Source organism: Eleutherodactylus coqui, chromosome 1 (assembly GCF_035609145.1).
Source record: "Eleutherodactylus coqui strain aEleCoq1 chromosome 1, aEleCoq1.hap1, whole genome shotgun sequence".
In the NCBI taxonomy this organism is placed as follows: Eukaryota; Metazoa; Chordata; class Amphibia; order Anura; family Eleutherodactylidae; genus Eleutherodactylus; species Eleutherodactylus coqui.
The window spans coordinates 364,283,051-364,298,151 of NC_089837.1; the positions used below are offsets into that span (position 1 = coordinate 364,283,051).

The 15,101-nt window shown below is 46.0% G+C and overlaps 1 protein-coding gene across 2 annotated transcripts in view; it reads left to right on the forward strand.

Moving 5' to 3' along the window:
- Positions 1–1,508: 1,508 nt before the first annotated feature.
- SEPTIN10 (septin 10) overlaps positions 1,509–15,101 on the forward strand; it is a 63,156-nt gene continuing 49,563 nt past the window's right edge. The window contains exon 1 of one of the 2 annotated variants that reach the window (XM_066577906.1): positions 1,509–1,582. In XM_066577906.1, coding sequence (XP_066434003.1) covers positions 1,550–1,582 — 33 coding nt within the window. In that variant the 5' untranslated portion in view covers positions 1,509–1,549. Of the gene's footprint in view, positions 1,583–8,393; positions 8,467–15,101 lie in introns of those variants that run through there. The other variant, XM_066577909.1, reaches the window with a different exon arrangement.

Sequence of the window (15,101 nt, forward strand, 5' to 3'; positions counted from 1 at the left end):
AAAAATACATATTTGGTATCACTGTGTCCGTAAAAGTCCGATCTATCAAGGTAATGCTTATTTACCCCGCACCGTGAATGTCATCAGAAAAGAAAAATAAAGAACGCCAGAATTGCGCTTTTTGGTCTCCAAGAAAAAAATGTAATAAAATGTGATCAAAAAATCATATGTATTCCAAAATGGAACCTGCGGAAATTACAGGGCGTCCCGCACAAAATAAGCCCTCGCACAACTATGTCGACAAAAAATAAAAACGTTGTAGTTGTCAGAAGATGGCGACAGAAAATAATCTAACAAAATTAAGTATCTTTAAAGCAAATAAAAGTAGTACAAAAAAACAAACAAACTATATTAGGGCTTATTTATACGATATTGGTCGGGTTTTCACGGCCAGCCGATATACGCTTCCATCTGAGCAGTCCCCCCCCCCTTCCCTCCCCCTGACCGGGTCTCTGCCTCTCTCCTCCACTCTGGCGTTTGCAATTGGAGGGGGTGGGATGAGGCGGAGCTAAGCTCTGCTCTGCCCACTGCTATTGCTGGCTATGGACAAGGGGTGGGAGCTTAGCTTGGCCCCTGTCCCGCCCACTACCATTGCAAACCGGAGGAGAGAAGCATAGAGTCGGTGAGTGGGAGAGAAGGGCACGACTGCTCAGATGGAAGCGTATATTGGCCGGCCGTGAAAACGCTGGCCAATATACGCTCGTGTGAATAAGCCCTAAGTTTGGTATCATAGTAATCGTAATGACCCATAAAATAAAGTTATCAGGTCATTTTTGTTGCTGTTTGTACGCGATAGAAACAGGAGGCACCGAAAGATGGCAGAATTTCATTTTTTTCCCTTTTCACTCCACTTAGAATTATTTAAAGGTTTTTTAGTACATTATATGGTCCATTAAATAGTATCATTGAAAAATATTCGTCCCGCAAAATACAAGCCCGCATACAGCGATGGTGATAGATAAATAAGAGAGTTAGGATTTTTTTAAAAGGGGGGAGGAAAAAACAAAACTGAAAAAAAAAGGAGTGCGTCCACAGCTGTGACGGAGTGTCGCTTGATATATTCTGCCGCGGGGGAGCAGGGGAGAGAACTGACAGGTCTCCGTGGTCAGCCTAGGCTGATCGTGGCAAATCGCAGCATGCCGTGATTTAAATCCCGCAAGCGGAGAATCATAGCTCGTGGATGTCGGGCTGCGCTTTCCATAGTTAAATCTATGGAAAGCATTCACTGCATTACCCACGGTCGGATTATCGCCGCAGATAACGCACTGACATATCGCCCGTGGACAGGGGGCCTTAGGGGGTTAAATATTACTTCCATACAGTTTTTGCACAAAACACACTATATAATGCCCGATATTATATAATGCCCAGCAGCTATGTAGTGTTATCCGCACAGGGATGGTCTGTAGTGTCTGTAATGTCCAAGCAGAGAAGTGACAGTTGTCCCCGCCGTACCTGGCCGTACAGTGGGGGAGGGGCGGGGATCCGGACAGTCCCGGCAGGGAGGGAGGGGGACTGGGGCGGGACTGCGCGCTCGGCCGTCCAAGTTATGGCCGCTTCTCCTGATCTCTCCCGGCATCTGGTAAGTAAGAGCCGCAGCCTCGCTGACTATGCCTATCCGCCCTGCCCGCTGCACAGCCAGCGGTGCCCGTCCAGGGGGCAGTGGGATACATGGGGGTAGTGAGCAACATCCAGGAAGAGGGGCACCGTGCTCCGCATGGGGTCACAGGCTGAGCGGAGTTGGTTATGGGACGACTTTGGGAAGTCCGTGTAGAAGTGACTGGGAGCGGTGCCGTCCCCTCTATGTGCCCCGCACTGGGGGTCCCCGTCGTAGTATCAATAGCCCGTCCTGCTCTCCTAATAGACAGATCGGAGTGGGGATATTGGTGGGATTGGTAATCGGCGCAGATTATTACCAATTGTCACTAAGGGGATGTTTCTACCAGGATTTCCATGTATGTTTGATATATGCGTACATGCAAAAACGGATACAAACGCCTGTCATTCTAAGCACTGCTGTATGTTTTTAAAACCCTTGTGCTAAAGGAATAGCTTTACGTTCCCTTGTTTGTGTCTGTTTTTACATACAATGTATCCTTTTAGTGTAAACTTTTTTATTTATTTTATTTTTTTTTTAAAGCATTGTAGTTAAAAAAAATTTTCCCTCCTTTTTTTTGAGGTGCAGAAGTTGCGCACACAATACGCAGAGAATAGAACCTGTATTTTGTGTATTTCGGGCACGCCAAAAAATAAATAAATAGGACATGCTCTATTTTTTAGCGCATTTGTACACCAAAGGTATCCTTAGAAGTCAGTGCACAAATACGCAAGAAGATGCGTAAAATACTGCATAATTGCGCTGGAAAAAGAACACATCTGGAACTAATTAGCCATTTTTATCGGTATCTTTGTTTGCCGCGCCAATTAACATGCCTTGCGAAAGCAAAAAGTACAGTAAATATGCCGTAAATACAGTAAAAAAACCATTGTTCATTGTGCTAAAACATAGTACTCAGGCACGTGCAAATATGCGTAAAGCCGAGCTAGGGGCTCATTTACAATAGACCATTTTCACCGCCTGCGTATACAGCTCTTTATGTCCTTGTTGTATCCTCATGTCATCCATTTTTTTTCACGCGTGCAAAAAAAAAAGAGGTCAAGTGTTGTCAGTTTTGTCACAACCCACAGAAGGCAGCTGAGCAAAAAAACTGCAGTGAACAGAAATGCTGCTGCGCATTCGCTGCGTATTTTACTCTCCCAGAGACTTTAAAGGGACGTTTCTGCGCAAAAGCAAACAACGCGTGTCTTGAGTACACCAATGTAATCCAATGGGTCCGTGTGTTGTCTGTATTTAGTCAGTAAAAAATACAAACTAAGGGTGACTACCCACTAGAGTTTTTTTTTTTTTTCTCCCTGCGAAATTCGCAGCATTTTTTTCTGCAGGGGTCTATGGGACTTATAATGTTAAAATCGCGTTTTTTTGTTTTCTTTTTTAACATTACAAGTCCCATAGACTCCTGCAGAAAAAAAAATGCTGCAAATTTCGCAGGGAAAAAAAAAAACTCTGGTGGGTAGTCACCCTAACGCCTCTTTCACACGAGCATCAATATCACAGTGAAGTTCGACACGCAATAAAATCGCTACCGTCGCTGCCGAAAATAGTGTGCATGGACGATTTTCCCTTAACAAGTCCCGAGCTTCATTCATGTTTTTTCATCCATCTACACAGCTGGGTGCGAAGTATTGCCGAAAAAATGCGCTGTTGTTCTGAATTCCCTCAGTCAGCAGAAATCCTCGTAATGACTTAAATAGAGGCACCTGTCATCTATTCCTGGTGTTGCACGCAGCTAAACTCCCTCTCCTCCCTTTTTTGCAGCTCCCATAGGAGTTTATGGAGGCTCCAGTGTTTTTTGGTCCAAAAGATAGGGCAAAACCTATATTTATGCACAGCAGGACATTTCTGTTGCTGACTTCAGTCGCTTATGTGCTATCTTATAAGGTCCGATTATTTTATTTTTTGCACGGCTAAAAAACGTTGGTCTGCATGAATGCTTTGGAAACCATTGGTTCTAATGGTTGCGATCTTATTGCGCGGCTTACTTCGGCGTGATATTGATGCTCGTGTGAAAGAGGTCTGAATGTGGCCAGAAAATATGCCTGTGGGAATGTGAATAGGCATTTGATAGCAAAAAATCTGTATGAAGTGCATAGAAACATACAGCCATACTTTTCCCGTTAACGTATGTCTGCATGTTTTGTGTGGGACAGATAAGTGCGGTATACTACGTTTTTGTATCCCACGAAGCGAAGGGAGGTCAAACGTAGTTATAAGCTTGCACTACAGAGGAGTGCAGAAAAATAGCATCACAAGCTCCGTTCGCTCTTTGCTACCCACAACAAGAAGTAAGCAACATAAAACTTCTGAGAATTGTAAATAAGGCTAATTTCACACGGCGAGTGCGATATCGGGCCTTACAACTCGGCCTGATACTGCGCTCGGGAACGTGCGATTTCCCCGTGGTTGCGAGGGTTTTTGTGTTTAACCGTTGTGCAATGCTTTTTTCTGGCCGCATTGAAAACAATGGACGATGCGTTCTGAAGGAACACCCAAAGATAGGGCATGCCGGAATTACTCATGTATATGGTTGCGTTCAAAAGAATAGGATTCATGTTCATGCGTCTCGCAGTGCACAAATCTTGTGATTTTTCTTGGCCATCTGAAAGCGGCATAATAGGAAAAAATGTAATTTCAAACAACAGGTCACAGATGTTTTAGGCCCAATGTGGATTTTAATTATAAAATCTGCACGTGTCTCCCGCAGCTCTAGAAGCCCACAGGGATGCATTAGCATCCGCAGGGCAATTTAAAGCATGCGGATGTGATTATTTATTTATTTATTTTTATTTTTTCCCGGTGTGCAGATGGAAATCACAGCATGCTCCATTTTGTCTGCGGATCCTGCGGCACGGCTTCCATTGAAGTCAATGGATGAAATGGCGCAGCTGTGATTTTAGTAGACTTCAGCGATGGAGGACCTGGATGAACCAGCCTAATACAGCTGCCGGCTGAGCAATGTTTGAGCGGCAATGAAGGTATATAGTGTTAGGGCTCATGTCCACGGGCAAAATATGATTTAGGATCCGCAGCGGATCTCCCATAGGGATGCATTGACCACCCGCGGGTAGATAAATACCCGCGGATCGTCAATAAAAGGGATTTTAAAAAAAATGGAGCATGGAAAAATCCGGACCATGCTCCATTTTCGTGCGGGTCTCCCGCGGGGACGGCTCCCGCGGGCTTCTATTGAAGCCTATGGAAGCCGTCCGGATCCGCGGGAGACCTAAAATAGGAATTTAAAGTATTTACCATCCGGCGCGGGCGGGGAAGGTCAGCTGTTCCTCACGGCCGCATCTTCCTTGCTTCGGCTCGGCGGATGTGCCCGGCGCATGCGCGCGGCACGTCGGCGACGTGCCGGCGACGTGCCGCCGGCGTCAGGAATTCATCCGCCGGCCGAAAATGAAGATCCGGCCGTGAGGAACAGCTGATGTTCTCCGCCCGCGCCGGATGGTAAATACTTTTAAATTCTTATTTTCGGCGCTCATGTCCGCGGGGCAGGAGGGACCCGCTGCAGATTCTCCATGGAGAATCTGCAGCGGATCTGATTTTCCCCGTGGACATGAGGCCTTATGCTTCTCAGATTTGTTAGAAGGTTCCCCAAAAATTTGCTGATAGGAGGTTGTTTGATACTGGTATCCTGAATAGTCACCTATAGCGCCACCACATGGTACATCAAGCATTGTGTAGTTTCCACTGGAATCTGTAACACACAGGCAGCCCATTGGCTGATGGGAGCTGGTCCTATGCTTGGGCCCCCCTCCATTATCTCACAGTTTCTAATGGGGTATTTGGAAATGCATCCCTAAGGGAAAGGTCAAACCTTGTATGGTGTCGTCACGCCGGTGGGTGGTGTAAGGATCTGTAGGACGTTTGGAGTATGTAGGTGTTTGGAGCTGCAGTTCTGTATGGTATTTATCAAAACTAGGGAAAGGAAAAGTGGAGCAGTTGCCCATAGCAACCAACCAGATTCCTGCTTCTCCTTTTGAAAATGAAAGCAATAGCTCAGTGGTTGCTATGGTAATGTCTCCACTTTTCCTTTCACTAGTTTTGATCGTTCTCCCCAGTCTGTTCCAGTTGTAATGTTATATATTTTAGGTTCATCATGTGACTTCTCTATCTTGAGACAGATGTTTTGGCTGCCGTTGTATCTAGTCACAACATATGGCGGTCACCCTCTCCCCATAGAAGTTGTGTCCTAGTTCTTCGTTACCCCTTTCATTGAACTTTTATACTTTGTTATATCAGACAGAACATACTGATAGCCCTGACTGATCTCAGCAATGGTGGCCTTGTGGACTGCAGCTCACTATTGTCTCTTTACTCAACATGTGTAAATAGGTGATTGTAATGTCGTCATTTGGGTAAGATTCAGCACTTGTTACATCGAAGGGCTCATTCACACTACTGTGATTTCGGCACATATTGCGGCCCTGTGACACACAATGAATAGAGTCAATGATCCGTTCACATAAGTGTGTAAACACTGTATGGCCAGTGATTCATACACAACCCGGGTATGTGTGTGAGATTCGTGGTCATGCGCAGTATACTTGCTACCATACGCGGTCTCTGCCGGCGGAGCTAGAATCGCACAGACAGATAAAATGCTGCGGGCAGTGTTTTACGGGTACGATCGTGTGAATGAGGCCTAAGGCCACTTTCACATGGGCGTCGTTTTAACTATCAGCCGCGCTAAAACATCACGGCTGAGTGTTAAGTTGCATGAACGAATACTAGCCGCAAGCACATCGTGGCTAGAATTAGCAAGTATGCCTCTCCCCTTGCCGGCCGTCCCGCATGGACTCTCATAAGATTCCATTGGACTCTCCTGCGTTGTGCCATCAAAAGATAAAAATTGTCTGATCTTTTAAAACCCCCAAAAATATCGGCATTATAAAAAAAACAACAAAAAAAACTCGCCAATTGCGCTTTTTTTTTAAGCGCAATTTTTTTAGGCTCCTCAAAAAAATCATTTGTCTGAAGGAAGCCATAGGAAACCATGGGTTCTTTTAGACGCGCCCACATCACATCAAAATGACGCCCATGTGACCATATGGTCCATCTAGACCTGATGAATTGTCGTCAAAACGAGCGAATGTCAGAGTTCACTCGGGCAGCCGGTTTATACATTGCTGGCTCGTACAAATGAGAAGTCGTTCTCATAGGCTGTATAACTGATCAGTATTTAAAGCAAATGATTAGAGAATGAGCCAACAATAAATGTATGCCTGCAGAAAATGAACAAAAAGTGAACGATTTTCGCTCATTTTAATGATATTTTTAAGCTATAATTGTTCCGTGTAGTAGAGCCTTTAGCCTTTTATCGGCGGTATATGGCAGGAAGGTTTCTTGATGTATCTCACCGCTTAGGCATACGTTGGCATTGGTTATCCCTAAGGTACCACTGTGAAAAATCTAGCACATGGGTGTGCCAAGGAAAACTCTTTTAACCTCTGTCAAGCGAATACATTTATAAAGGCGTATGGATATGTGTAAGGGTGCATGCGATGTGTGAAACTACTCTTAGGCTGGGGTCTCACGGGACAGAATTTCAGTGGAATTCTCGCAGAATGGCTGCACCGAAAAACCACAAGAATTCCGCTGGAAAAGCGCAGCTTCAAAACCTGTGGCCTTTAGGCGCGGGTTTTGTAGCGGTTTTGCCGTCAGCATTCTGCTGCGGCTTTCTCTCCCTTTAGAGAGGCCACTGCGGAAAAGAGAAAATTATTTGAAATGCTGTGGAAATGAATTCCGTGTCGCATGTCAGTTTTCGTGCGGACAAGATTTTTGCAAAATCTCGTCCACTGGATTATGAGCCAGGGGCGGAAGCGCTGTTTCCATGGCAATTTTGCCCCGTGTGACCACAGCCTTAGGCTGGGGTCACACGAGACGTATTCCCGGCAGAAAACTCGCGGTTTTGCCGCAGCGAAAAATGAGATTTCTGCTGGGAAAGCACTGCTTCAAAACCCGCGGCACTTTGACGCAGGTTTTGGAGCAGCTTGGCTGCATGCTTTTCCGTTGCGACCGGCTCTCTCATAGAGAGGAGCGAGGCCGCGATGGAAAAAAAACAGACATGCTGCGGCCGGCTTTGCCACATGGCTGGCCAATCCCAGGATTAGCGGCCACAGGCGGATTTGCCGCAGTGAAATCCCGGACGGAACTTCTGCAGCAAATCCGCCCTGTGTGCACCCAGCCCTAGGGCTCCTTCACACAAGTGTATTTTTCATCTTTTTTTTTTTTTGTGAGCCACAACCAGAACATACAGAGAGAAATGACAATAGGAAGATTTGCGTTTTGGCTCCCAAAATACTGATGAAAAATCCACCATCATTACCCGACATCAGTAGTAGGTGCCATTGTAAACCAATCATGAGAAGCTATAGGAACTGGTGGTTATAAGTAGTAACACCAAAGCACCCAGACTGATAGCGGCAGGAAATATAACATCTGGTTGCTGTAGGTTCACCATGTTTCCTCCACTGTGGATCAGGATGACAGAATGGAGCGAGACACCTCGTCTGCCATGTTTTCCTGGGCTAGACACACAAGTTCCTTATTCCTTGCAGTGATTAGCTGTATTTCCCATTATCTTTTCCCCAGTAGTACATAGCTCTAATACGGGAAATCTCCCATCCAGCAGCCCTGACAGAAGTCACACCCAGCGCAGTTTCTGTAGAGACACAGTCCTCTCTGTTCCCTCGCCTTAGGCCTTTCCTTCTTCATTCATTGTCTTGGTTTGTGAGCTGCAGCCCAATTTGTACATAACTGAGCACTTGCATAACTGGAAAAGCTGCACCCTTCTCCAGGACCTTTCAGACGGGACGCAGCTCATATGTGAATCTCGTCAATTGGTGAGGATTTTGTTGCGTTTTTCTAACCGTGGAATGTGTTCGGCGGAACGTTTTGCAGAATTTCATGTGTTTCATTCCGCAGATTTTAATTGCGGAATTACTTCTGTAAGTTAGGGCAAGTAATCCACAACAACAATTTCGCAAGACGTCCTTAATCCCGCAGCAAAAAGCTTTTCTGCTGCAGAATTTAATCTTGTCGTTTTGAAGTAATACGCGCAGATTTTAACAGGTGCAGAATTTTAGCCCCATAGGGTTACCATTATGACAGAAATGTCCGTGCGTACAAATTCCGCCCTGTCTGAAAGCTCCCTCTAAGTACGTTATGAGTTATCCACTTTCCACTGCCAGTATTTTCTTATTACGAATTGACTGAATAGACTTTCGGGTAGCTTCACACGAGCGTATGCGCAAGTGCATGCGAGTCGGTGCAACGTATTTGCACTATGAACTATGTTCTTTTGCATGCATATCAGTGTACTCCCCTGCACTGCGCCCGCAGGGCATGTTTTTTATTTGCGAACAGGACACGAGCACCCCACAATTTAAATAGCTATTTAGCCTAATGAGTTCCAGATGTGTTCTTTCTCCAGTGAAATTGTGCAGCATATAGCTTATCTCTTTGCGTATTGTGTGCGTTTGTGCCCCCCCCATAGACTTCTATAGGGACTTTTGTTGCGCAAATGCGCACAAAAGTAGAGCATGCCACGTTTTTGTTTTCTGTGCATGAAAAGCATGCACAAGAAAAAATCCGTGTAAACACATTGACAATGTGTTCTATTCTATGCGTATTGCGCACGCAAATACAACCGTGTGAAGCCGCCCTTTAGAGTCAAGTCGGGTTTGGGTGTGTGGTGTAGAAGGACCATTTTAAAGTTGCCTCGTAGGGTTTAGATTTCCCCCCCACTTACCCTTTGCAACAAATGTTTATCCTGAAATCCTGCGATCTTGTAACTAATGACTATGCAAATATACGGGATTGGCAACAAGCTATGGATGCAAATCTGTCCCTGTTGCCCATAGCAACCAAGCACAGCTTTCATTTTACCTCAGCAGTATAGGAAATGAAAGCTCTTCTGTGATTGGTTGCTATGGGCAACAAGGATAGACTTTCTCGTATACGGCCTACTTTTCCATGGCTCCCCCTGCCCAAAGTAAATATAAGTAAATCTACTCCCTACAGCTCGGTCCGGTGCCGCAGCATCTGACAGGCGACGTCCCGATGATGTCCTGTAAGCCTGTCACTTGGGCTTCTAATGTAGAAGCTCCAGTAGATTTAGGGGACATCATTAGTGATGTCCCTGTTGGGCCTTCCAATGACTTTTTTTTCCCCGAATGTCGGGCCATGTAAATGTGCCAATGAATGACCAAACGCTCATTCACACGGGGAGATGTGTAACCAACCAATGTTAGCAGTATGAGTTGCATGACCATTCGTACCCATACTGCAGAGGAAATGCCTGTGCAAACATAATGATGAGTGCTGGGTGATGTGCTCATTCTAGGTCAGCAGATGATGTAACAGGATCATGTCATTCACTTCACCTCTCAGTAGTTTTAATGTTCTGACTGAGCACTGCTGTCTAGAGCAGGGTTCCCCAACTCCAGTCCTCAGGGACCGCCAACAGGTCATGTTTTCAGGATTTCCTCAGTGTTGCACAGGTGATGTAATTATTGTCAGTGCCTCGGACATTGCCACAGGTGTTCTTACCATAGGATATCCTGAAAACATGATATGTTGCTGGTCCCTGGGGACCGCTGGTCTGGAGTATACACGCTAAACAGTCCCTATATACATTTCCCTATCTGTAGTACACACTTACAAGGGTGCTCATCCTAAAAAGCCAAAGGCTTGTCTAAACTGAAGCATATAAATACGATTGAGAAGGCGACCCAGTTTGGGATCCTCCACTAATAGCCGGAACAGAGAGATGCTGCGTAGCCTGTCGCTGTAGAGGAGCACATCAGATTTTCGTACTTTGCCTTGATTAGGCGCAGTGTTATATGTAAAGTGGTTAACCTGGATTTTTTACTTTATATTACTTAAAAACCTCACTCCATCACACCACAAATATCCGTACATGGCCCCTCTATAGCGCTACTGCAATGTAGGGGAAACCTCTACACTGCACACACAAATCTCGCACCAATATGAACCCCATTCTTTTGCATGGGGTTCATGCACATGAGCAATATTTTTTTCTCGCTTTTTTTTCCCAAATTGTGGTAAAGAATTGCGGCATCTCCTATTTTTTTGGTATGCCCTCGCATCGCCCACTGAGCTCACTGGGGCAGCGGCAGCAGCATCGCACCGTGGCGGAGGATTGCTACTTCGCAGAAGTAATGTGGGGCGGTTTTGATGCAAAAACACCTCACATCCACGGCGATATCTCACTCGCCTGTGTGAAATTAGCCTGTTCTTTTCACGTATGTGCAAAAATTTCAAGTGATTCAAATAGCCCAAAAGTGCAGCCCCCCCATGACAGATCTCAGGGCTGAAGAGCTGGTTGCTTAGTTCAAAAAGAAAATCGATTACATCCGGCAGGAAATAACTTCCCAATCCCAGACTAGCCCCGACCCTAGTCTCATCAGTGCTGCATCTAGCCCCTGCTCACTGTCTGTACTCAGACCAATGACGGAGGAAAAAGTCTCCAGATTGTTGTCCTCAGCTCGCCCCACCACCTTCGCTAGCGACCTCCTCCCCTCACACCTCCTCCGGTCCCTCTCCCCGGTGGTTATCTCCCATTTCACCACTATATTTAACCTCTATCTGACCTCTGGCATCTTCCCCCTCCTCATTCAAACATGCTATCATATCCCCACTGCTGAAGAAACTCCTCCTCAGTATGCTTCACTCCATTGGCCTAAAGGACACTACTCTCTCCTGGTTCTCCTCCTACTTCTCTGACCGCTCCTTCAGCATTTCCTTTGCTCGCTCTACCTTTGCTCCTCCTTCCCTTGCTGTTGGGGTTCCCCAGGGCTTGGTCCTCGGCCCCCTCATCTTATTGGACAAACCATCAGGAGATTTGGCTTTCAGTACCATCTCTATGCTGACGACACCCAGCTATACACCTCTTCCCGTGTCATCACCGCACCATTCCTCCAGAACGCCATCGACTGTCTGCTGTCTGTAGTACTACGGTATGTCCTCTCTTTACCTAAAACTGAACCTCTCAAAAACTGACCTATTTGTGTTTCCACCCTCTACTAACCAACCTCATCCTGAGATCTCCATCTCCGTGTGTGGCACCACTATAGCTCCCAGACGCTCGCTGCCTTGGGGTTATATTCGACTCCAATCTCTCCTTTACCCTCTACATCCAATCTCTTGCTCGAACATGTCAACTGCACCTCAAGAACATTGCAAGAATCTGCCCTTTTCTTACTGTGGGCACGCTTAAAACGCTCACTGTTGCCCTCATCTGCTTTAGGCTCGATTATTGCAACTCGCTGCTGATCGGCCTTCCCCTCGTGCCAGACTCTACCCCCCCCCCCCCCCAATCCATCCCGAATCCGGCAGCCAGGCTTATCTCCTTGTCCAGACACAACTCGGACGCCTCTGCCCTGTGGCAGTCACTGCACTGGCTGCCTATCAAATACAGAATCCAATTCAAACTCGCTACCTTCATCCATAAAGCTCTGCATAGCGCTGCACCGCCCTACATTGCTTCCTTCATCTCAATTGACCACCCAGTCCGCACCCACCGCTCAGCTAACAAAATCAGATTACGTGCCCCTTTCATTCGAACCTCTCATTCCCATCTCCAAGATTTCTGCAGAGCAGCACCAGTCCTCAGGAATGCGCTACCCCAAATCACACACAAAATTTTAGGCGTGCTGTAACAATGTACCTCTTCAGGGAGGCGTACGATATCCCCTAAACCAAACCCCTCTGTACTCTGCCTGATAACGTGTTCCCTGTCCTACTGATTGCAATTCCTGCAGCCACCATCAACTGCCCCCTGCATTCATACTGATTTGGCCACCACACGGCCTGACCATTGTCTGTGTATAGCATTCCTCACTTTCCCCCTCGCCATGCTTTGCACATCTTCAGCCCCTTTACCTTCTGTTTCACCCCAATATCAGTATTATGTAAGCTCGTTGGAGCAGGACCCTCACCCCTATTGTCTCCATCAACTGAATACTTCATGTAACTGTGGTTTAGTTTTTATTCCCCCTGTCTTGTAAGCGCTGCGGAATAAGTTAGCGCTATATAAATAAATATTATTATTAGTTTCAGTGGTAAAAATTGCATGGTATGTGAGTGTGACCCTTTTTTTTTTTTTTTTTACAATCCCATTTAAACTGATGGGCGATTCCTTACAAACAATTGCCCCAAAAACACAGTGAAATGAATGTGTAATTTTCACGTGCTAATTCTGTCCATATCGCAATTGGATGGAAATTTGTGCATGAAAATTGCCTATGTGAATCCAACCCGAGAATGAGCAAATCAGTCAGTAGTTCCTCTTGTGTACACTGGCAGACTACTTGCAGGATGGCAACACACGATTGTTAGGCCGCCTACAAATGGCAGAGCCAGATTCTGTATTTGGAATCCGGCCCTGCCTGAGACCCTGCGTAACTGTCAGTCGTCGTCTCTTTCTGTGCTGCGGATGGTCCGCCGTCGAACTTGCGCAGTACAGATTTTCCTGCGCCGTCGACACTTCCCCAACGTTAATTGCGGATGGGCTGCGGAATCTGCTCAAAAATAGAGTATGCTGCAATTTTTTTTTCCCTTCCTCTCTCCCCCCCTCTGCGAGTGGAAATCATACTTGGTTTCCGCTCGTGTGAAGGAAGAATCACTTTTGCATAGCATGCAATGGTAGGTATTTGCTGCGGAACCCGGAGGTGGATGCCCAATGAGTGAAGCTAGATGGTGTAAACTACCAATCAGTTGATAACCATGTGGATTACAGCAAGAGCTGTCCATGCAGTAGTATGGGCACAGTCTGTCCTCCTCTTCAGACACGTGTGCTGGTGCTGTTTCTACAGGAAGCCAGCTAACTTCTCCATACATTTCCTGGAGTGTGGGGGGAAAACAACTGGAATGTCTGAGACAAATATGGGAGAATCTACAAACTCCATGTACGTGTGATACTGCTCTGATAGTGCTTTGGATCAAACAACGTGGTGTGATTCCTTGTTCAGCCACGTGGCAAGCCACGTCCTTGTTCAGTACCCGTGAAGAACGTATCTGCATGTCCTTTTCCACATCTGACAATTGGATTGCAAAAAAACTACACTACCACTTGGTTAATGGCCGTGCGGCAGAAGTTACTATGTAATCTCTTCTAGAAGTCTTTCTATCCAGGATTTTCTTGCCTTAAAGGTTGTTTCATAAGAATACCTGTTAGGACATGCAGAGGGCATCCCCCGCTTGTGACCCTCCTTCTGTAAGCCAGAATACTGCAGCAGGTACTGCACTATTTTCCCTAGTTGTACACAAGCTGTAATGTGAGTTGTGCCCAAGAGACTCGGTGTAACTCGCATTGGCCAGCACACCGATACCTAATTATATCTAGATAGATAATATCTATTGTCCCCAGCACAATAAATAAATGGAAGATGCATCTTTGAAAGTTTTTAGAAAGCCCCATTTCTGAACACGATCGCTGATGAAGATCCTTTCATGTTATCAGTTTGTTTCTGTGGTTTTTGAATGTAGCTATTTAGTTCTGCACGCCTCTCCTCTGGGCTGTTGCTACATATATTTGTATCTGGTGCTACTTGCCAAATTGCCAATGTCTACGACCGTTGTAAAAAAAAATTTTCAATACAATGACCTCTGGATTGCCACCTACAGTGAGCTGTCAGTTCTCCACTGAAAATGTCCCATGCAAGAACCATTTGTAGCTGCATAGGAGCAGTGAACTAAATATTCCAGTTCAGGAATAATGTAAATACACAGGATGTCTTTCATGCTAGAATTCGATTCCCTTTAATCTTTTGTTGCCCCAGTCAGTTGATCATTATAGTTGTTCGGCCTCCCTCACACAGGCACTTTTTATCGCGATTAGCAGTATAACGCTCCCATTGTTATCAATGGGAGCAGCTAACACAGCCACTTGAGTAAAGCGCTTTTCGAACGGTGTCTGTTCTATTTTTGAAAGTTATCGCTCCTCCTCAATGATAGTAAAATGCAGCAAAGCGCCGTGATTTAAATCGTGGTGCTTTCCGCAACGCATTTGTGGGGGAGGCTTTAGACGTGTCAGATCTGTTGAATTTTCAGATTTGTTTGTCTGTCTTGCTTCCCATTAAAGGGTATTCCTAGCCTTTTTAACTGATGACGTATCCCTTGGACTGGTTATCAATAGTTGATGGACAGGGTTTCGCTGCCTGGGACCCCTGTCTATCAGCTGATCGTCCAACCCACCTATCAGTGCAGTGGGTGAAACATCATCATCACTGGTCAGAGGAGGAATTTGGAGTGCCAGGTGCACTGCCATTGAAATCAATGGGAGTGCCATGCTGCTTCTCTCATGGTCAGGACATCGCATCCTGTTCTGAACAGAAAGTGTAAGAGAAGTGCGACACTTCCTTTGACTTCATCCTCTGAGCAGTGATGACTAAGGCTGCTTGTCCATGGGCGTGATTCCACCGGTGATAAATCGCTGGCGAATCACGCTGTCTGA